This window comes from Neodiprion pinetum, chromosome 5 (genome assembly GCF_021155775.2).
Source record: "Neodiprion pinetum isolate iyNeoPine1 chromosome 5, iyNeoPine1.2, whole genome shotgun sequence".
Taxonomy (NCBI): domain Eukaryota; kingdom Metazoa; phylum Arthropoda; class Insecta; order Hymenoptera; family Diprionidae; genus Neodiprion; species Neodiprion pinetum.
In genome coordinates this window covers 17,724,009-17,747,156 of record NC_060236.1, presented here as the reverse complement: position 1 = coordinate 17,747,156, position 23,148 = coordinate 17,724,009, and the positions used below count along the sequence as shown (strand labels likewise).

The 23,148-nt window shown below is 33.2% G+C and overlaps 2 protein-coding genes across 4 annotated transcripts; one reads left to right on the top strand and one right to left on the bottom strand.

Moving 5' to 3' along the window:
• The first annotated feature begins 354 nt into the window (after nucleotides 1-354).
• Nucleotides 355-17,017, top strand: LOC124218823 (uncharacterized). The gene is made up of 16 exons (XM_046625674.2): nucleotides 355-512; nucleotides 658-707; nucleotides 2,038-2,233; nucleotides 3,170-3,335; nucleotides 4,536-4,717; nucleotides 4,832-4,993; nucleotides 5,111-5,268; nucleotides 6,326-6,666; nucleotides 7,173-7,284; nucleotides 7,371-7,500; nucleotides 8,568-8,707; nucleotides 9,573-9,776; nucleotides 9,846-9,995; nucleotides 10,647-10,795; nucleotides 12,493-12,712; nucleotides 14,479-17,017. Exons 2-16 carry the CDS (start codon nucleotides 668-670, stop codon nucleotides 14,613-14,615), a joined length of 2,487 nt encoding a protein of 828 aa, XP_046481630.1. The 5' UTR covers nucleotides 355-512; nucleotides 658-667; the 3' UTR covers nucleotides 14,616-17,017.
• Nucleotides 13,685-23,116, bottom strand: LOC124218825 (RCC1-like G exchanging factor-like protein). 3 transcript variants are annotated; one of them, XM_046625679.2, is made up of 8 exons: nucleotides 22,816-23,116; nucleotides 21,970-22,230; nucleotides 20,592-20,877; nucleotides 19,008-19,180; nucleotides 18,604-18,765; nucleotides 17,766-17,893; nucleotides 17,027-17,158; nucleotides 13,685-14,278 (listed from the first exon to the last, which is right to left on the bottom strand). In XM_046625679.2, the coding sequence occupies exons 1-8, from the start codon at nucleotides 22,922-22,924 to the stop codon at nucleotides 14,273-14,275; spliced, it is 1,257 nt and encodes a 418-aa protein (XP_046481635.1). In that variant the 5' UTR covers nucleotides 22,925-23,116; the 3' UTR covers nucleotides 13,685-14,272. The 3 variants fall into 3 exon arrangements, with proteins under 3 accessions (XP_046481635.1, XP_046481633.1, XP_046481636.1); XM_046625677.2 differs by lacking the exon at nucleotides 13,685-14,278 and adding an exon at nucleotides 16,261-16,942; XM_046625680.2 differs by lacking the exons at nucleotides 13,685-14,278; nucleotides 21,970-22,230 and adding an exon at nucleotides 16,261-16,942.
• Nucleotides 23,117-23,148: the final 32 nt, after the last annotated feature.

The window sequence follows — 23,148 nt, the reverse complement described above, 5'->3', positions numbered from 1 at the left end:
CTCATATCTTTATTTATTTTTTCGAATAATTTTAGTTTGGATATGCATTTCGAATACCGTGAAAAAAATTATACAACCTTTTACCACTAAATTCGACTTTTTGGCACATACATACTTGTACCATTACACACGTGATTCGTTATTCAGCTAGAAAGACGTTTAAATTCCGTGAGAAATGTAAAATTGGATACAAGAGATATTCTTCCGGGAGGATTTTTTCCCGCCAAATAAAAAAGCAATTTTGCTTCGAAATGCCCTCATGTATACATGCAGGTACGCATATGTATGTCAATTGATGCAGAAGGGGCAACCTGTTAGTCACCGCATACCGTATCTTATCATCTGATAGTGATAGTAGATTTCGTACGTAGTCACATAAGGTGTGGTGCTGAGAATCGGTAACAGAGATCGATAGTTTATAACAGTGCGTGGAAGAAAAATACTGACTGGAAAACTGTGCCTAGTGTTCGAACGTACACTGCCTAATGGAAATATAATTTCTCTGCTGTTTCGTAAGTGTTAATATCGTCATTGGCATCGTTATTGCTGTTACTACTAATGGGTAGCTCATTAAAACCGAAAATTATGAGTTCAAACAGTTGTATATTTTGTCCGTATACGTCGATGAATTGAATCTCTCATATTTTTCAATTTCAGAAACGAAGAAATGAAGATACTCTTATCTTTAACACTCGTTTACCTTGCAGGTAAGATATCGATGGTGCTATGCCACGTTTAATTAATATAATATGTACATATTGTACATACAGTACGTTCACATTATCCTGACATTAATTTCTATTTCGAGTATAATTTTATATGAAAAAATCACTATACTAGTGACTAATCCTGATTTGCTTTATCTTTTTGCTGTACAATAAGTGATTGCATTCTGAAGTGAAATCACTATCAGTCATTATTTAGTTCAATAATTGATAACGACTAGAGTTAATTGTATATGTATATATAAAACCGAAAATTTAAATTGGTCTACATAATACATATAATTAGGGTGTTTCAAAAAAAAAAGAATTTTTTTTTTTCTTATGGTGTCCAAAAACTGATAGTATACCTAAAAACAAAAATTTTGGCACCAATATGAGCTCTTAATACCAATAGTAAGGTTTGCCTCTATCCATTTCTTTATTTTCCATTTAAATAACACGGGAAAATTTATTTTTTATTTTTGCATTTTCATTACTTTGGAACGGTTCATCGTAACAACAATCTGAAAAAAGAGATTTGTAGGAAATTTCACGCTCTACAAAAAACGTCTGAAGATCAAAGTTCCTCAGATCAACCGTTTCAAAGATATCAGCGATCAAAAATAACACTAATCAAAAATTTCAAATATTTTCCAACAAAACTACAAAAAATATCATATGCCATATTTATACTATTTTTTACGGAGAATTACTTTAATTCTGTTAACCTGAGCCTGTAAACTTTTTTCTTTGCTAATTAATTCAATACTTAACTCACAAAAAGCACAAATACATAAATATAAAGGTTAAAAATATCACATAAATGATTTTTGTGCTTTTTGTGAGTTAAGTATTGAATTAATTAGCAAAGAAAAAAGTTTACAGGCTCAGGTTAACAGAATTAAAGTAATTCTCCGTAAAAAATAGTATAAATATGGCATATGAAAATAAAGAAATGGATAGAGGCAAACCTTACTATTGGTATTAAGAGCTCATATTGGCGCCAAAATTTTTGTTTTCAGGTATACTATCAATTTTTGGACACCATAAGAAAAAAAAAAAAAAAAATTTCTTTTTTTGAAATACCCTAATATATATACAATATATATATATATGTAAAAGTACGACAAATGTGAAATCCTGTAACTACTTTGCACGAGCAACTGATTATTAATTCGTTTACAAAGAGCAGCTTTTTTAATAACTAAAAATTTTGTAGATATTAATCTCCATATAAATACCTATTTACTTATTTTATACTTAGAATAAATTTAGAATAAATATAAACTGATCTGTGCATTCCGACGACCAAATATATGATACGATGCTGCAGGAATTGCGGCGCAAGAAAATGCTGCAAGAAACATTCCCGCCTCGTTACTCGAGTGTTATAACACAACGGCTATGCTGGTAAAAGACGACAGGCTGCCACACAGCATGCCTGCTTTGATAGCCCTGATTCGTAAAATTGAGAATACGGCAGGCCTTAACATGGATCTTCGCACTCTATCAATAGCTCTTCTCCACAGGTAGATGAACAGTTGAATATCAAGAACAATAATTTAGACAAGTCCAGGGTTGGGTAATATTTGAAACGTTTACATTCTATTTTCTAGTCCCTACATTAAATAGATTTGAACATGCATTTTCTATTTTCTATTTAAAATAGAAAATAATGTACATTTGTCCAATTGTCAGATGCTTCGATTGAATTTTACACTTTTCTCAGAACACTTTGGCCGATATTCTAAAACGGTTCGCACGATTTGGAATAAGTTGTGTCATAATTGCGACGTCTTTGCTTAGTTTTCAACTTAAAGACAGTATGTTCAGCAATGCACCGATTCACTCGCTGAGATAGAGTAGTGGTTTGATATTTTTTTTTACTGAATCGCGTGTGAAGACAAAGTATGTCTGTAGATAAATATTATAAACAGCGTGTGATTGTAGCGGAATATCTTTTCAATGATAATGATCAGCTAGATCTGGTGAAAATCTTTAAAACCGTACTTTGCTTTGAAACTCTGTACTTGACATACTACACTACTAAATACAATCATTTTTACGACAGAAATTATATAACGAGTTGCACGGTTATTTATGAAAAAAATCAATGCATTCACAAAATAAATTGCCAAGTAATATAATGCGTATCTCAGTTAATAGGAAAAATACAAATATTTACAGTATTTATTACCATATTACATTTTACAACTGAATTCAAATACCTGCGTTTACATTTGTAGTTTCTAATTGAGGAAATTAGCATTTCCATTTGACCATTCAAATACTATTTTTAGACGTATTTATCATTTCCAATTGCATTGATGACAGCATTTTATCCAGACCTATGGATACAACAAATAGAAATCTGATAAGTTTCGACAATTTTGGTGTATGTTGTTGTTTTTTTTTTATCATATCCTGCATTTGCTGTGAATGAAAACAACCTTCCATTACGCCAGGTTCCGGCAAGATGGTATCGAAAGGAATCCATCTGTTCAAGTTCAAGATGGAATAGTGCCTTTTTCACCAACAGGAATGTCTTTTTCTCGGCACGCTGCCACACTTAAACTTATCCCAGGGAATGCTATATCATTTCCGAACAGCAGTTTAACTGCCGTTGAAAGAGTAAGTACGAACTCTTTCACTATTATAGGGTTCGTACGCTTTTTGAAATCTGGAAAATAGGATTTTTCCAGTAACCTTTCAAGAAATATGTAACTGATTAATGACAATTTTTTTTCACACTAATACTAATACCTTCAATATCAACTAGTAACTAACTTACCGTCTGACTCTCAATTTACAAACAACAGCCTGTGATTTTTTGCTAGAAAAAAAAAAAGTTTGGCATTAAATAAAGTACGTAGAATGCATGGTGGTGGTGGTACGAAACAAAATTTGAGGTACAATTCTTTTTCTTCTCAAAACTGCCAATACTTTGTACAACAACGAGTTTATTTCTTCGACAGAGTCAAAATTCCAGTCTTATTTACGAAATTCCCTCACTTTTCCTTGCTGTGAGAAATTTACTGAGTTTTCCCGATTTTCCACGTTCTCCCTGTGCGTACGAACCCTGTATTAGCACTCTGGAGAAAATTTTAGTTTGCTGAAAAAGATGCATGAATTGTGTGAGCGTATTGTAAAAATTAAAAAACTTGTATGCAGTAAGATTGTGCGGTAAATGTGCAAGCATTTCTACACAAGACAAGTGTGCAGAAGTTATAGAATTTTAGAACAACTGCACACTATCCTATAACATTTTGCTTACCAACTTTTAGCCAAATTTATATATTTTCGTTTGTTGTATTATCCGATTTTTATTAGTAAATTTACCACCAAAATACCGTCATCCGTTAACAGTTATAAACATTCTGATAATAGGAAGAAATCAAGTGATTTACGATGACAAACTTTAAATACATGCGAAGGATGTAGGATTACCTTCGGTAATAATGCAATGAATTTGATGATGGTTGGTTGAAAGAATGTGTACAAAAACGACAAACTCCATTTATTGTTACATTAGTAAGGTAAAAATGTGGTGAAGTATCTGAAATGAAATTTGTTGAATTCATTCCAGGAACGTATTTAATTTTGTGTATTTTAAAAATTTAGTACAAAGCTTTGTAGAAAAGTTGTCACAATTTTTTACAAATTTTATATGCTTCACGAACATGCTTTGCACAAAAATATTTTCATCAGGGAGTGTGCGGATAGAAAACTGACTTGCAAAATATATATAAATGAAGTAAAATTGCATCTACAAGATCTCATAGAGTTTTATCTTCTGTACCAAACATATTGAAAATGTTTTTACCTTTGCAGTGTTCGCTCCATTACATGCTGTCGAGTAGTTTTGAGATGATACAACGAGACGGTGAGAGTTCAGTTTGCAGCACGATATCTCAAACAGCTCAGTATAGAGTAGAGCGAAATGTTGGTGAAGAAGATGCGACGGAATCTGAAAGCATTGGAGATGATGTTGAGACGTTAACTCCGCAGGAGTTGTGAGTATACGTATTTATTATACTACAGTCGATTAATCTTCAACTATGCTTTAATCAATGATGAATTATAAGCTCTTGTCAAACTTCTACCAATTCTTGTATTTGTTGATTCAGAGAAATGATTAAGCACAAGACAAATGAATACCAACCCAAAGTGACAACAGAGGATCCGAATTGGTTGTATCCAGCGCTTCCTCCGAACCACCCTGACAGCGCACGCATTTCTACGTACACACAAAGTTCGTGTCCTGTGGAAAATGGCGTAGTAAAGACAAAGTAATTTTTATCCATTTTACATATTACTCAGTAAATAGAGAGAGAAAAACGTCTTACAGTAGCAGAAAAGCTTGTTCGAATGTCAAAAACATTCTAAGATATTTGGATATGTTGCAGATGGGGTGCTGTTTCCATGGGTCCTGTATTGGCAGGTATCGCCGCTGCTCTCGAGCCACAGACGGTGACTCTTGCTGAGTTACTAAGTGCAGATTTGGAAGAAAAAGGATACACTTCCGGTCCTGCTCTGACGAATAGATGGATCGCTACATTAGGAGGTATCAAAATCGGTTACTCCAAAACAACTTAGAGAGACATGTGAATTTTACTCAAAGCGTCTGTAAACTGAGAAAAATTTCTAGTCGTGGCATCCATCCAGATCCTTACTATTCTCATTTTCAACCGTAATAGAAAAATATTTTACTTCCCGACACACAATGAAAACTAGATTAGTAGCTGTAACCAGAAAATCCAGCATTTATTACTATTCTTATTGACTATTATAACTCGTACTATATTTTCTTGTAACTGTTGTGATGATTAGATATTGAGGCGTTATTTAACTGAAAAATTTTTATTTTGACAGCTATAATCACATTTCTAATACTTTGTAATTTCTATTAAATTTTCTTACAATTCAAAGCATATTTAGGCGGTTGTGCGAACGATACTCATTTTACTAAAATTCTCCAATTACTACAGCAAAAGAAATATTTCTCAGTGTAAGCAGAAGTTTGAAATAACTCTTCTTCTGAGGGATTCAAGTACGAGATATCTTATGCCTTGAATTGCCATTTTGTGCATGTAAAAACCTTCAACAAGATTAGTGTATTTAATTGCACAAGTGACGAGGCAAAAAATTGACATTTTGTCACTGGCCATGTTTAAATTGAGAGAATATTTTTGAAAAAACTATTTCTTGAACTCTGAAATTCTCTGAAAATCTTTAAGAAATTAGACGATTTTTTAGAATAATTAATAAAAATTTAACATTTCTGTAGAATTCAGATACTTTGAAATGCGTAGAAAAAGTCTAATTCTAGGTCAAATAGGTATTCCTGCGATAATTTCTGAAGATGATTTCTCGCAAAAGGGATATGCTTAAGAGGGCCAATTTCTCCATCAGGTCAATACCCATTATTTTAAGAATCATGTATAAGTTGACTAATATCAGATGAATTCAGTTTTAAACGATCTGTTTTTCAATATATTGAAATATCCTGTCATCCACGAATAACTATATTGTGGTAATTTTCCCATAGAATTATCACGATACTAATACTACGAATGTTGGGATAATATTGCAACGGAAGCTTGACTTTAATTTTGTCAAAGGTGACTTGGCAGAAGCAGCACTAATCCAAGGACCGGGACAAGTGAGTTCGATAAATATTGGTGCGATCGGTGGCTTCAATTCAACAGCGCTACCACGATGGTATTTTCTCACTACCAACGAGAACCTTGAAACGACGACCGCAGAAATACGAGGAGATCTGGATGGGCTCATTCTGGCTGATAGTGTTGCTTCTTGGTACTCGTCAGTTTCGACTTTGAGGCTTTCACAGATTCTCGACATGTATTACAGCTCACGAGGGGTGTTCAATTCTACTATGCGTGCTTGCAACAGGAGAACGTTATTTAGTACTGTCGCCGAGAACGCCACGATGGTGAATCAGGTGAGACACAAATCGAGTAAACAGTAAAATAGGCAGTACAATTGAAAAGAATTACATATGAGTTGACCCGTAAATTTTCTGCCAATTTCTTAGGGTGAAAGTTTCAATCTGGCTGCAATTTGAATGTGTTTTAGGGGTGTATGAGGTATGAAAACATTCAATTTCAGGCCTCTCAGCATAACAGTTTGCCAGAAACACGTGTAGCAATATTATCACGTTTTTGAAATGAACCTTCGTCTTCATATTTACAGTACTTGCTGACGTCGGAAAAAAATCATGACCCAATGTATTTATCGTGTAAGAAAAGTCAGATCTTTCCGAATATGGAACCCATTTTAATGTAGACCCTCAGGAACTGCTGAAACTATAAGTATTTAAATTACAGCCTGGTGGATCAAAATTTGAACCCTGAAAAGTTCGCCAAAAGTTGACGGATTGGCACACATACTCTTGCAAAACTGCTTTCACAAAGCGGATCACATGCTAAAAACCGTTTTTTTCTTCAGGTGTACAGTTCAGCCCTGCTTTTATACGAGGAAGTCGCAAGAGTGACGATGAGTGCTGAGCGCATACAGAGCCTTGCCACTATTGCAGCAAATGCACTTAGCGTCTACATTCGTATGTCATATATTAGTAAATTATCAATACCTACGATCATGATAGATTTAGCCAATCCAAATGATTATTTTTATTGAAATCTTCAGCCGCGTCGATGAATAGTGATTTACCCTGTGATGCTACTAACGCGGTAAATGACTCCAACACCGCTTCTGCTGATTTGACTATCATCATTGATACTACATGGCCATTTACTACGATCCAACCGTTTCTCGCGTAAGTAATTTACCTTTCAGGGAGATTCACTCGTTATCGGTATTAAGAATATTTTATCCCTCTCAGCTGTTCGATAAATATCCTACAATTCGTAAATTTAATTATACAGATTCTTCGTGTTTTTGGAAAAATATATTTGTGAAACCTTATTTGAAAGGTAAGTGAAAATTAAAAGAAAAGCGAGTTACTTCACTCGGTTTTAAAAACCCTCAGACTTTGTCCCCTGGCTTCCTGTTTCCAAATATCGTATTTCGCAACACTTTTCCTATGTTTTAAAAAACTTTGCAAATCGAATAGTTAATTCAAATCATAAGTGGTAGTTAAAAACGCGAGAACCGCACTGAACATCAGATTTCGCCTTTCCAAGAACAACTCGTTAACATTTTTCAGTTTTCCAGGTTTTTCTAAAAGATCGGCAATCCTGAAAGAGTTCATCAATTTTTTTCTTCCTTGCAATTATGAATATTTTGACACTTTATCAGGCACTCTCAAAAACTCTCAAAAACTCTCAAAAACTCTCGTAATTTTAGTAGAAAATTTCTCAGAAATAGACAATGTGTTTGGAAAACTCTTAAAAAACATTCTTCATTATTTCTGGATAAGTTTTTCTGATAATTCCTAACGGATCTCATGAATTTTTAGAGGGTTTCTGGAAGGAGCTTACATTCTTTCCAAACTTCATTTTGTATCACTGATATTTTTTGAAATTAGAACTTCTTAGGAAACAGTTGAAATTAATTTATCTGAAATGCAGCTGAAAAAATCTAGACTGTGGATTTGTAAAAGAATATTTTGAATGAAACTATTCTAAACGAAACTAAACTGAGCGAAATTTCTGAAAATAATTATGATTTGCAAGAAACTTTCGAGAAAAACTGTCGGAAATTCACACAGAGTTTTTGCTAGTGAAATTGCACACAATATCTGGCGATATTGCTTTTAGGAATGTTATTTGTATGTGACTGATTGGTTAAAACTGAGAATTTTGGTATCCGCAGATCTTTGCTTTTAGGAATGTTATTTGTATGTGACTGATTGGTTCAAACTGAGAATTTTGGTATCTGCAGATCTTTGCTAGAGGGCATCGAAGTTGGGAAATTCAACAGTAACTTTACTTTGATTAACGGCTACGATGGAAGTCTTATGATAAACAGTAGCAACACGCTGCTGGATTTTTACAGTTTCAACGCTACTCAATATGCCAACTGTGCGTACAACTTTAACTATTTGCTTGACAACCCTGGTGGAATAAGTTCCCTTGATTTTCCATAAAAATCTCTATCATTTTCGAAGGAATCTGAAACACAATCGTAGTTTTTGAATACAATTTTTCACATAACTTCGAAGTGTTTTAGTGAGTTAAAAGGTATACGATAAATTATCAAAATCCACTGAAATCATGCGCAAAATGTGAAAAGACTCTTTGAACATAAGCATACACGATCTGCTGGGTATGTACTCGATTTGGCTCGAGTGACTTTTTCTTGTGAGAGGGAAATTCACATATTACAAAGAATGATTTCTAAATATTGAAATTTTACTGTGAAATTCGATTAAGGCAATTGCTTTGTTTTTGAATGGTAGACTTTCTCAACACATTTGAAAGAACTTCCAGTTGTCCACAATTATCTACATAAGACTATAACTGTTTACAATCGATTGTAGATTTTCATCTGAATTGACAGTTCTCAGAATTTTGGTTTGATTTTCACGGCCAATGGATGTTTTATTATTGTCGCTTAGAATAAAAAAAAAAAAAAAAATTTGATAAAAATTCGTAATCTTTTACAAAAACTCACCAAGATTCGTTACAACTTTTTAGGGTAGTCGATTCTTTATTTATTTGTAGATAATTGGAGATGATAGCAATTTTTCATAGTACTACATCGTTTTCTACAAAAAAATCAAAAAAAATAGAAGCAAAAACATTATTTGCTAGGAAAAATAACGCGTTTCTATGATTTTGTATTCTTCTCCGTTTTCGTGGAATATCGTAGAAATTATTTTCACCAGGGTAAGAAGAACGCTGAATCTTGGCTGGTAACTAAAGTTAAATAAAATTGAATATCTAGTTACATCGGGTTTCGACTTGCCCAAGGCACTTGAAGCCCTGCGTATTCTGCAGAAGGAAAGATTGAACAAAGAACAAAGCCAAAACATTGGCGGCAGCAACTCGGATGTTGTACTAGTCCTTTCCTACACCTCATCAATTACTACAGACACCGACAAAGAGTATTGCTTGCAGCAATTGAGGATCATAAGGGAGGAAGTACCTGGTCGGTATTGACCCATAGCACATAAAAATCACCCCTCACCTCTGCTCATCGTCTCTTTGCTCTTTTCAGATTCCGTATTTCTCTATCTTACTTACGGATCCAAGGACAAATGGTCCGATATTGCAGCCAACTCGACCACAGACACGTTTGCGATAACCGCAACAAGCACTACAGACACTTTGACAACGATCAATCCAGTTATATCACGTATCAAACAAAGTAAGGCTGTGATTTTTTTATGCCAAGTTACATACGCTGATACATTCTCAAGTAAATCTCTGGTTAAGATTTAAAATGTTTAAATATTTTCAAGCGACAAAAATCTATAGAATATGTACAAAAAAATTGCACGCTCTGTTAACTTGTGGAACTTTTTATCCTAATTCGTTTTCACATCTCGTGAAATTTCATTTGATGTTCAAAAATCAAATTTTTAGGTACAAAAGCATTTAATTCTGTACATCCGGAAAAAAGTGGAGAAATTTTATTTTAATTTTTAGACAAAATTTGTTTTTTTGATGAAACAAACATTCAAAGTCTGAACCAATTCGGATAATTTTTTGAATTCAATCTTTGTTACGTAAGAAATTATCAGAACATGATTTTTTGGAAAAGTCGAAAAGGATTTTTGTGCATGGACTTCAAATATTCAAATACAACTTGACTAAATAATGAAGGACAGCATGAGTAAATTCTTTGGATATCTAAGATTATCGTTTGGTGAAATTTCAGTAATTTCATCAACACAAGAGTGTAGAAAATACTGTAATGAAAATGCAGCAAAAAAATGTAGTAGTGTTTTTACGTTCCACAGTGTTATTTCTTCACAGATAAGATATTACTGTATCTGTACTCACTACTTTTTTTCAGTTCCTAAACGCCTTATCAATTCTGCATGTGGAGCTTCATTTTCATCAACGGGATCAACAGCCTCGTTTGTCGACTACGTAGAACCTTCAGGCATCAAATACTACAGACTGAATCCCAACTATTTTTCTACAGATACGGCAACTGTGAAGGTAAACAACGTGACAAAGCATTTAGTACTCATGAGAAATTGATAATACCATTTTTTCATTGATAACATAACAGCAGTCTTCAAACTTACAAAGCATTACGGTCAGCGTAATGAAATGCATGCTTCACGGCGCTTGATTTAGTCAAATTAAGAGAAACAGGGATGAATTGAAATGAAAATGGGAAGATGTCAGGTACAAATATTTCTGAACAATCCTAAAGAAAAAAAAACATGCAAGCATGAGTATAGTGAAAACTGTATGGTACATTAGTTTCATTCTTTTATTTCTTGTCTTATAAAGTTTCGTATATATTTTTAACCGTATAGCAAAAATAGTAAGGATGCAAACGAGCTAATTAAGATTTCCTTAATGACGTGTGTAATTCCATAGTTTTTGCAACTATTAGAAAAGCTCCATTAAATAATCATAAAATCGATCTTCTAATTTGTCATCTCGATTCTATACAGTAGAAACTTCCACTCAACTTTGACCATCTAATTCGAATAACGCAAATGAAAAAACCAATGACAAAATTTCAGAAGAGTTAGGGATTTAGGAGAAAGACTGAACTTTGGAGAGTTTATAAAAGGAGAAGGCATGAAAAAAAAAATGGGTATATTTAGGATTTAGGAAATTTACCGCTGTGAAGCCTGCAAGAAAACTTTTCAAGTGAATCGCTGTTTCACAAATGGAGATTTATCAAAAAATGCGTGCTAATTTTGCCAATACGCAACCATGTATCCACATATACGTTTTTCATACTTCTACGTTATCATTCTGGTTCTAAAACTCCTTTGTCTTCACCTAAACTTTAATCACAACTGAAATTTCAGTCGAAATCTGCGTTTCAATCCTTGATGTGTCTATTACTAGATTTTTCAATCGATAGAAATATATGGAGTAAAATTCAGCATAGAAGCTACAGTCGAAATGCGATAGTTTGAGGAGATAGTAAAATAATAGTGAAACTTACCATAGTTGTGTCAGTGAGTTCAATAAAAGTTGTAGTCGAGTTAAAGTTTATGTCGAATTCGCTTGATTTTTTAATGCAACTCATGCATTAGTGTATAGTATATACACGAATATAAGTTAAGCTACCATTTTTGTACCGTACATTCTACAGTGGATTTTTCTCTGTGGATTAGTGAAATTGTGGAAGCTCTTTATAATAAAACGGTAACCATGAAGCCATTTCGATTCATAAAGTGAGACAAAGTGTTGAGAAAACATTAATTTCAACGTTATTCCCAGTTATACGTCACAATTGTCATACTCCTTGAAAATCGTATAAATGAGATTTTAACGTTACTTTACACATACGTAAAACAATAATTTTCTCCCAATGCTTAATTTAGATAGTTTAACTCATTCGCTTTAATATGAAAATATTGACTCAAAATGCCTTTATTTCGGTAAAGGAACACTTCTTGAACAAGTTTGAGATGTTTTGGACATGTTTCAGAAAATGAATTTTTTCTCAAAATTTGCGTTTTTCCGCAATGTCAGAATAATTCTACAAAATAAATAGTGGCAACGAATTTGTAAAAACATTTTACCCCGATTTGATATACTTGAGAGTTATTTAGAGAAATTCGTAGAAAACGAAAATTAGTGTACAAAAAAGCGAATGGGTTAAACCTCGCATACATGCAACAATAACCTCAACAGTTACCACATAATATTTGATTGATGCATAGGTTCAAGGTGCAGGATGGGGATACCTGAATGTGTGTACATCGCGTTCGGTGGTTCAGCCAAATTCAACTTCTCCGAACGACGTAAGCTGCACATCAGTGACAACAAATACGCACAGCATCAGCATATCCTGCAGTGGCGTGGATCTCATACACAGATGTCAGCCTCTCTACTTATCTGTGGCAGCTAACGCTTCGGATTCAGTATCATACCAATGCACAGGTATATTTACAGTACCTTTAGAAAATCCAAAGCCATGATGAATATTTTTCCATCGAGTATACCACAAAAATCAGACGCGTTTCAAGTACGGAAGAATTGGTCTGAGTAGGAGAAAAAAGCGTTTAAAAATTTCCAGAAATCTAATTTTTGCCAATAATGGTGAACAGAGATGCAATAAAATCCTTAGTATGTAACAGAAATAATTCAGAGTAAATTCGAATAACAGAAGTTTTACGGTATCAACAATTTCAGAGATGAGTTTTTTAATAATCAAAACGTTGAAAATGATTAAACTCTGGTGCTTTTGATGGAATTATAAATATTTCAGGCCTAATTTGTTTACCATAAATATATCCAGATATCGATTGAAAAAGTTTCACAAACAGTTAGCTTCGAAGTGGATAAAGAGAAATTTTTGAAAGCATGGTACAATAAATCTTCGTCAAAGATTACATTTGCTTTATAACTATAATATTAAGTAAGATTTCTAGAATATTTTTCGAGAATTTCGGAGAATCTGTTCGGTGAGTAAAATGAACTCAAAAACATTAGAATCGGATCGAATACATTCGAGTTTAAGGGATCGTCTCAGTGTGACCCTCCGAAAAATCACTGATTTTCGCGAATTTTTTTTTCAATGTTCAAATAAACTAATCGGTCCGGTTTTTTTTTTATAAATAAATACGTTTATGAAGAATACAAAATGATTTTATTAAAGTTTATTTATTGAGTGCATCATTGTTGTATAAATTGTTGTAATTTCACGTGAAAAAAAAGGTGCTGCACGGTTTCCACGATGACGGCCGCAATTTTGATCTGAAAAAAAAATTTCAAAAAGATTATTGATCTGTAGGAAAGTCGCTATCGCGCTATGGAGGGGTTTTTTTTTTTTCTCAAATTTGACAAAATGGCAGCGGTTTGAACAAAAAGTGTCGAATGTGGCCCTTTTTTTCGACAGTTTTTTGTAAAAAAAATAGGAAGTTTTCAAAAAAAAAAAAAAAGCTTCCATAGCGCGATAAAGAATGACGTTTAAAATGTTCTCCCGAAATTGGAACTAGATATCTTTAAAACTCTTCCTTTGAGAGTGGAAACCGTTTTGAAAAACACCATTCTGAGAAAAACGCGTTTAAAGATTGAAGTTGGAAAAGTTTATATAAATCGTTTACTTACGATCAATCGGCGATGCCAGGTCTTGATTTTTTTCTTGGGGGTTTCTCTCGTACGTCTATCCGTGGTGGATGTCAAAAACGAACTGAAATGCTTGGACAGTTTATTCTGCAAGGTTATAGAACCTAAGCACCTTAGTACACGCGCAGGTAGAAAAACCGTTCCCTTTCTACAAGAAACGCTGTAGCGACCGTAATAATTTGAATTTCGATTTAAAAATTTGAGAGAATGTTTAGAACAGTGTATACTATACGATAATGCAAAAACAAAAAAAAACAATTTTTTGAAAATTTCACACTGAGACGATCCCTTAAGCATTTCGTATCTTCCAGTTGAAGAACTTTTTCGCAAATTGGTGATATCTTAGCTGGTGTTATTTGAATTTGCTCATCATCATTTCTATAACATAATAAAAATGTTGTTTGATTAGTGTTCAACATTATTAGCGCAAATAACACTGCTGGAGTTTTTTCAAACAGTCTTTTCTCTTTTTATTTTGACCAACAAAATGCTCGTTATCCAGTGCCATTCAAAACGCTGGTATTTTTTGTATTCTACAATTTAACACACGAGTGTATATCTACATAAAAATCTTTCAGATGCCAACGTTTGCCGTTATCCGGACATGCGCAAGTTCACAATATCGTACGACAATCTTGTATGCCGAAGCAGTGCCAGCACTTTCTTCTTTGCTCCATTGGTTCTGGTAGTATCTTTCATTATCAACTTCATGTAATATAAGTGTATAGAGTTAAACGCAGTTACCGAAGTGATTCCGTGTTAAAACGGTCACGCTTTTTGTTAATACATACTACGGAATTTTTACGCTATTCGAAGATAACATTGTATCGAGTATTTGATGGAGAAAAATTTGCGCCCAATTTTTCAAACATTTGTTGTATTTACAGAGTTATCGCAAGTTTTAATCACGAGGGAACCTTTTCTCAGTGCATAAGCATGGCTTTTTTCGGTTCATACGATAACTTTTAGCTAAGAATTTCATTACAGTACTGAAGTTAAATTAAAAAAAAAAAAAAATCGTCGTCATTCAGTTGTAAACGCGATATTGTTGGATGAAGATAAATTTCAGGGTAATATTTATTTTTCTATCTCCAAGCTGTAACGATTTAGCTACATTCTCTGAACAGAATAGGAGGACAAATATTTAGCATTTCAGTGTAATCAGCTTTCCAATATCAAAAACTTACTTACTCTTTAATACTTGACATAATAATTAAATGGCTACTCCAGCGATAAACATTAAATTTTAGATTTTCGTAAGATAATTAATCTCATGATGAGGTAGGATACATAAAACTTGAAACTATACTTGGGCTGCCGGATTCTGATCATTTCTCAAGTGGAAAACTAAATTCGGATTTTGAGAATCTAGTAAATCCATTACACAACTAATATAGCCTAGTGGGAATTTGAGCAAAGAAGTTCCTTTGAACAAAAAGTTGGAATAAATTCATAAATATTGTAAATATTCTTACAAAAGTAATCGTATTCCCCGGTGAGCAGCGACATGGCACATTTTCAGAGCCTTGTATAAAACCATGTGATCATTTCTCCAAGAATTATTCATTTAAAAATAGAATCATCAAAGTAAACGTCTGTAACTTGTGTATGGTCGATCAATTGATTTGAAGTTGAATTAATGTCACATTCAAGTTCAACTGTTCAAAACGAATTCAAAATCCTCAAAATATTATAATTATGGTATCTTGAAGAAATGCGATCAACACTTTGGTTCTGAAAAATGAGAGCAAACATGAATTACAAATCCGTGAATTCTCCCTCAATTGCTTGCAATCTAATCTGATTACGCAAAGGAGTCGGTATTTGTGAAACCAGGTGAAAGATTTTTTTTTGATATTGAAAATGGCGCGTCATAGGAATCAATTACAAATATTACATCATCATCAATTTTACTGAATTTAAGTTTAGAAACTAACATTTCCAAACTGCATCACATTTTCAATTCACAATTATTGATCTGTGTCGTCCCGGTTTTATAGTTTTCAAACCCAGTTATTTGATGAAATTTGAGTTTTCGAAGAAAATGAAATAATAATATCAGTATGTAAACTTTGACATTTGCATTGGTTTGCTGAAGGAAAGTTTGATCAATTTATTTGAACTTGAAATTTTTATTTTTTTTTCATTTTACCTATATTTCACTAAGAAAGTAGATTCTTGATAAAAAAAAAAAAGCAAATAATCGCGTAGTATTCGTACTAATAATACATTTCAGATTGCACCCAATTTTTATTTTTTTTTTCCATTGCATAGTACTTAATGAGATGTACTTAGTGAAATGAGAGTGTTAACGTACAAATTAGTTAATAAAAACAGGAAGAAGATTGAAAAAGGAACAGTTTCTTTGCCCTTATTTTGTCTTTTATTTATTTCTGTAACAAAATACTGACTAGAAAAAGTTCAGTTTAATGGGCTAATGAAGTATCCTTATTTACGAATCAGGGCTGCACAATAAAACAATTAATCATACATTTTTTTGAAATTAGTCGATTGATTGACTCTTTTCATTGATTGTTTTTCTGAATAATCGATTGTTTAGCATTCTCAATTAATCATTTTCCCTATTAATGGATTCATTAGAAACATCGATTAGAGTTTTCCCGATTAATCAAGTAATCAACCCTTTCAATTAATCGATTTTCGATTAATCGGCCATTTGTTTATTGAAATTGATTTTTTCTTTTTTTGGATTAATCGACGAATTGGATAAAAAATGAGTTCAAATCTGCGGTTAATCGATTAATCGCGAAGCTCTAGTGCGAGTTAAGTCTGTATTAGCTCTCCAGAAATAATGAATTATTTCCTTCTTTTAAATAGACATTACTTTTTACAATCCTACAATTGGCAAATACCGGTACCATTATCGAGGTTCAACTCTTAATATTCATACACACCTTGCGACAATACGTAAAAATATATTTTGTTCGTTGGGTAAACACTGCTTTATATATAAGGTTTACATAATGTGACTGTATGATCGACGCCGCAAGAAACTTTTTTTACTTGAGCACCTACTGCTACCTAGAATATAATATATATAATTCATGTGACAGCAAATAATAAAGAATGTCATGAAATGTATGACACTGTTTGACATATACTTACTTTCAATGGAAAGAACTGATCCTCGATATTCCCAAGTCCTAAAGATCCAAATTTGTTGCATCCCCACATATAAAGGTCTCCATTATCAGTCACTGCCGCCAGTTGACTTATACCGCAGTATATTTGAGAAACCTGTGACAAGGTAGAAAATTTTTTTTCCATCATTGCTGACTATTATATTTCTTTAATCGAATAATTCAGTAGTAAATTTTGTATGAAACATCGAATTTCAATTTCGAACAGTCATCACTGGTTGAAAAAAATAATTTCAGATTTTGGTAAAGAAGCTAAACTATCCAAGAACACTGTCTTCAAACTTGAAGTAAATCGGTCGGACCGGTTTCGAAATATCGTGGGCCCCGCAAAACATGTCACTTAGCTAAATGGTTGACGTTATTGTCACTAACAATGCTTCCAATTATTTCTATAGTTTAAAAAAAAAAAAAAAAAAAAAATAAATGTAACTGAAGTTCGATCTACACACGTTTCGATATAACAAACTCCGATCAAAATGAGTGTTTGTTTTGCGAGATATCAATTCCCAAAATTCACCCATTTCTTTAGCCGTCTACTCATCTATAATCCATTGATTTCGATGAAGCCTAGATGACACTGAATTTCAATTGTGGTCAACCCAAAAGTGTATTAAAAACATAATAGCAAACTATCATTGCTTAAGAATAGAATTTCATGAATGAATTTTGTGAACTGGGGGAATTTTAGGCAAATTTCTACTGACCCGATTATTACGGCTATACGCGTTAAAACCAAACAGAGTAGCCGGAATCATTGTAGGTTCTTTTGCTCTTTGTACAGCAGGACCAACTCCAAGAATTCCATATCCCCATACAAAAACGTTGCCATCACCTAGGAATTCAGATCAACAAGAAAAATTTATGACAAAAGAGTAAGGAAACATAATCCGCTACTTATTACAGTAAATTGTTTACTCAAAGAGATTTGTCACTTAAAAATCAAGCCTTTGCTTCGAAGGTTCATATGATCAACACGTTCATAAGCTATGATGATTTTTCTAGGAATGCAAAATAAAAAACTAGGATGAAACTGAAAAATCTGATATATAAATGCCACATCATTTTACGAACGAGTCATTTTATTTAGAAGGTAATTTTTCAAGTAAAGTCCAACAATTTTTTTTTTACTTATCAAGTTGATATTGTTGAATATACAATTTTCCAAGATTCTAGTGGTATCGATTTTGATCAGGAAATAGCAATACTTAATCAATAATTGAGAATGAGACAAAATTTGTTTCACAGAACTGGCAAGAAACAGTTTTCCAAACAAAACAAGCCACCATGACTTCATGGAGTGAAATTGAACGAGCCTAGTAAATTTTTCCACCATTTTTAAGCTGTTTCCATTGAGAAATTGATACTTAAACTGCTGTTCATAATTTTAGTCACACTTTTTCAGCAATTTTGGAAGAATCACTGTAGCATCCGAACGTAATAATTTGATAAAAACTGTACGTGAGCTGATCTCGTAGTAAAATTAGTAAAAAAAGCATTGATTTTTAACCGAAGGTATTTGATCGATTGATTATATATTCTTACTGTTTAAAACCATGCAAAAGCTTCCGCCTGCAGCAATGTCCACAACGTGTCCCAGGGAGCGACACTCTTGGATTTCTGTTGCAATGTTTATTTGGTGATTATCAACCAAAGATGGCAACTGTCCATATTCCGAATTACCCCATCCGAATACTGTGCCTTTATCTACCAAAATTATATTAGAATGTTAAAGCTGCTGAAGTAGGGGAAAGTTAACTGAATTATATACAGAATTTCGCAAGCAGATTAGACGTCCAGGTCTTTCAAGTTTTTCCCCAGTATTCTTTTAGTATGGGAAGTCTCTTCAAACAAATTTATGTAGAATATCACATCAATATATGACGTCTGCGATTTATTTAATTGGTTAAGCAATGACAATAACAAGTAGTTTTTTTTTTATAGCATACCGCTAAGCGCCAAGACACAGTCTGCCATACAGGCAACTTTGACAATATTTTCACCAGCCAAATCTCCTTTCACTAAGCTCGGTTTGTACTCATTTCTGTAATGTGCAAGACCAGTTTGGCCATCTGCACCCCATCCAAATGTATAAACTTGGCCTGACTCGCTTAAAAGAATACTGCAGAAAACAAAGAGTAGCTTGTAATTCATTGATTTATAGATTATCAAGTTTTTAACGCTAACACAATGAAAGATTTGGAAAAGGTGTCCCTATTTTGCAATGACTTTGAAGATGTTCAGTTCTTAAAATTTCGAGTATATTTTGCTTCATTACAGTTTACCGAATTTCTGACATTTTCAAATTTGTGAAATGATTTATAAAAACACTCTCACTGCATCATCATCATGAACTTCAATCTCGTTCGATGTTTATGTTAACATTTCTTTATGTCCTACAAATGGAGCAGGAATCGTTTTTTTTTTTTTTTGTTTTTTTTTCTAAAGATTTACCAGTTTTATAAAGCTCGTACTGCAAACTCCACACATGGCTAAAAAAACTCCCACTTCTCACCGTTAGTGCAAAATATACCATAATCAAATGAACCACCTTTTTTCATTCAAGAAATGTTTTGCTATACGAACTTTAAATGTCGAATGAATGATTTAAATTTGAAAAAAAAAAAAAAAACATATTGTGAAGTAATAAATGGTTATTTCATGCAAAATATATGAACTAGAATGATACAACATGTCGTTTTGTACTATTTACATTGAAAATGTTTTAAAAGATAGTGGTCAACTTTGCTTTATTATCTTTTACCGAATTGAATTTAACGTAAAGTTGCAAAATGAACATTTTCGTTTAGAAATGCATTGTTAGAATAATTCTGTGAACTTTAGCCTCATCTTTCTTGGAGATACAAGACAAACCGAAATGTTATAGAAAATGCTAATTGCAAGTCAAAAAATTTATGGAATGCCCATTGCCGTGTGCAGATCCAAAAAAATGTAGTGATTGTCAATAATAATGAGTAAATATCAGGTTCAAGTTCATAATGTTAATATAGCCATGTATTTTTAGGAAAAATCGTTATTTTGCAAGTTTAGGATTCTTTAAATTTCGTTAAATCATACAATGAATATGAAAACACTCTCATACTTTGGAAACTTAATAACATCTTCAGTCACTTTTAATTGAAAAATAGTGATTTTTCCTTCTCAATGTTTCGTTACATTAACGTTACTAACTTAATCTTACTTATCTCATCTTATCTTATCTTCACTGTTGTCTAAGGTAACGAGTATTATTTAAATGAAAATAAGATTATTCATGTACAAATTCGTTTGTGAGATGAGAAATAATTTCTCGCAAGTAAGATTATCGTCATTTTAATGTGGTTAATTGAGTAGACAATAATAAAAACGGGAAATTCTTAGTATGTTGAGAAAAAAGAATTGTTGAGTGCAAAAAATATTTTTTTGACGGCAGCGCAATATCTTTTTGTTCAACGGTTATCTGAGATCATTCTGTTAAAACAAATGATCAAAATAACTTATGACAGTGCTGATTGGTAAATGCTATCACGTACCTGTGATCTTGGCCTGCTGTTACAGATTTTATGCGGTCCCCTTTGATGTCTGGTATATGATGAACTATTGTATTGTTTGTGTAATCTTCATCGACAATTATTGGTCGTCCACATTGACCATAACCATTATTTCCAAGTGTAAACAGGCCTTCGGTTGTTAGAACTAACAAATGTGCACGACCAGCAGCAAGTCCAGTTACTTGACTGGACGGATTTTTTAATGGCAGATGTATCGGCTTTGGGAGTGGAACAACATTTTGAGGATCCTTTGCTGCTTCATCATATCCTGAGGAAAGAATTGGATCAAATTTAATCAAAAGTGTGAATCAAATCGAATGAAGACTGCACTGAAGGCACCTTTAAAATCTGTCAATCCTAGCAATATTTGACTAAAATTTAGTCTGATCTTTCCGAACATGAAATCCATTTTAAGCCTGTTGTCAGGAACTGTTTTTTATACTTTCAGTCCATGTTTGCGAACTCCTAAGAATAAATTTTCTGCATTTTTTTAATGTGAAATAGTAAACAATATAGAGTACATTCTGAGTTGTATAGTGGAATGGAAATGGCATCGTTTGTAAAACATAATAAATATTCGAGGGATCATGGATTTCCTAAATATATTCTGTATCCCTGGAATATTTTTAATGATTTGATTATGATGTAATTCTAAAAACTTGAGGATATACACCAAAATGTCTGAATTTGAATAAAGAAAATAAATAAAAATCCATTTTTGATCCGTCATGTATATACGACTGAAAAGTTGAAAAAACCTATGTTTTTTTTTTCACAATTTCAGAAGACCTATCTCAAAAATGATTACATAATCATAAGAATCAAACTTTTTTATGCCAAAAGCACAGTAGGTCATATTTTTTCTCGACAACAGGCAGTGCTGAAAATTCAAAGACGAAGGTTCAATTTGAAATTGTGGAATTCATTTGTTTTTACCATTTGACTTGAATCCTACAGCTTTTTCAAATGAAAGGTAAAAGAGAGGTGTGGAATGTTTAGATAAATCCGATTTTCAACTCCTAACCATTGGCTACTACTTGTAGAATCAAGTTACTGTTAATGATAAACACCATCGAAAATATTACGCAGAATGTAGATTGATAGTTACCCACGTATACAATCAGTTTAATATTTTTGTCCCAAATTTTTATTCATATTGCACAAACGCGTGCACGTGCCATGTTGCAGATATCCCTCTTTTACAGCATTTGGGTTAGAAGTTGTGTACAAAGATGCAACTTCCAATTATACAATATTACGTTATCTGATCGATATTAAATTTTAACCAACTTATGGAATCTACTAAATGATATATCTTAACATTTATTGAATTTATATTTTCATCTTCACGTTCATTTACCCAATTGAGAATCTGTGTTAATTCCATTTCCCCAAAGGATGTTTCCATCTTTCGAGTCAACGGCAAAGACCGTAAACCCATAACCAGATTCGATATCTATCACTCGATGCTGTTCTGCAAATCGAAGTCTGTTCGGTTTGTGATAAAATAAGAACTTCTTGCGCTTCGCGATCGGCGGTTGAAGTCCCAAGGCTCCATGACCAGCAAGGCCCCAAACGTACACCCTGCGGTCGCTACTCTGACTTACTGGATATTGAAATACTGCAATGCGAAATTATAGAAAAATTTTCAGCATTATTTATATTAAGACATTACATGTCTAAGAAATATTTTTTTTGCTCCCACCTGAAAAACTAGAAACATCCTTTTGTGATGATAATTTATTATAAGTTGTATGTAACAGATAGGGGCAAAAAAAACTTACTCTCGAATAAACCACTACAATTTGTGTACTACAAATGGTCCGAATTTTAACATTACGCAGAGTTTATTAGAACAATTAAATGACTGCGATAAAGATATGCTAAAGCGACGTGAAAGAGATTGGAGTGAATTTAGCCTGCATTGTGTAATGGCAAGATTTTCGGGAATTCTCATGACTTATTTCTGTTTACACAGTACAATACGAAACAACTTGTTAATAACGCAGTCAGTACCAATCACTCTTAGAGGATTGATATCATGTAACGTAAAATTCAGGGTACTTTTTAAGTGTCGTCGGTGTTATTTTCGTGAAATCGAAGTAACTCCAGTGGAGTCACTGTATCAGGCAAATACACATCGCCAATGTTGTTATTCATTACGTCACATTTGTTTACGGTAAAAAATCCCTAGAGTGATCGTTACCTGGCAATTCGTTTGGTGGTGGGTTTGGAGATTTTGTTTTCGTTGCTGTCAATTTTTGGCGGACTTTTGGAGAAGATAATTTTGAATAATTTCTGACTAGCTTAAACATTATTTAAACTTTTGTAGCAATAGTTGAAACGTGCCGTACTAATTATGGCATAGTTGAGTAAGCGACTGTTTTGCACGGTTGTCTGTTGTTTGAGGTTAGAATTTCATCACCGGTAACACCTAATCACCACTAATCACGGCGCAGTCGGCAGGAGACGACACTGAAGCACCGTTCGGCTCAAAAGTTGGACTAGTTATGCGGCAACGTAACTCGTATGAGGAATA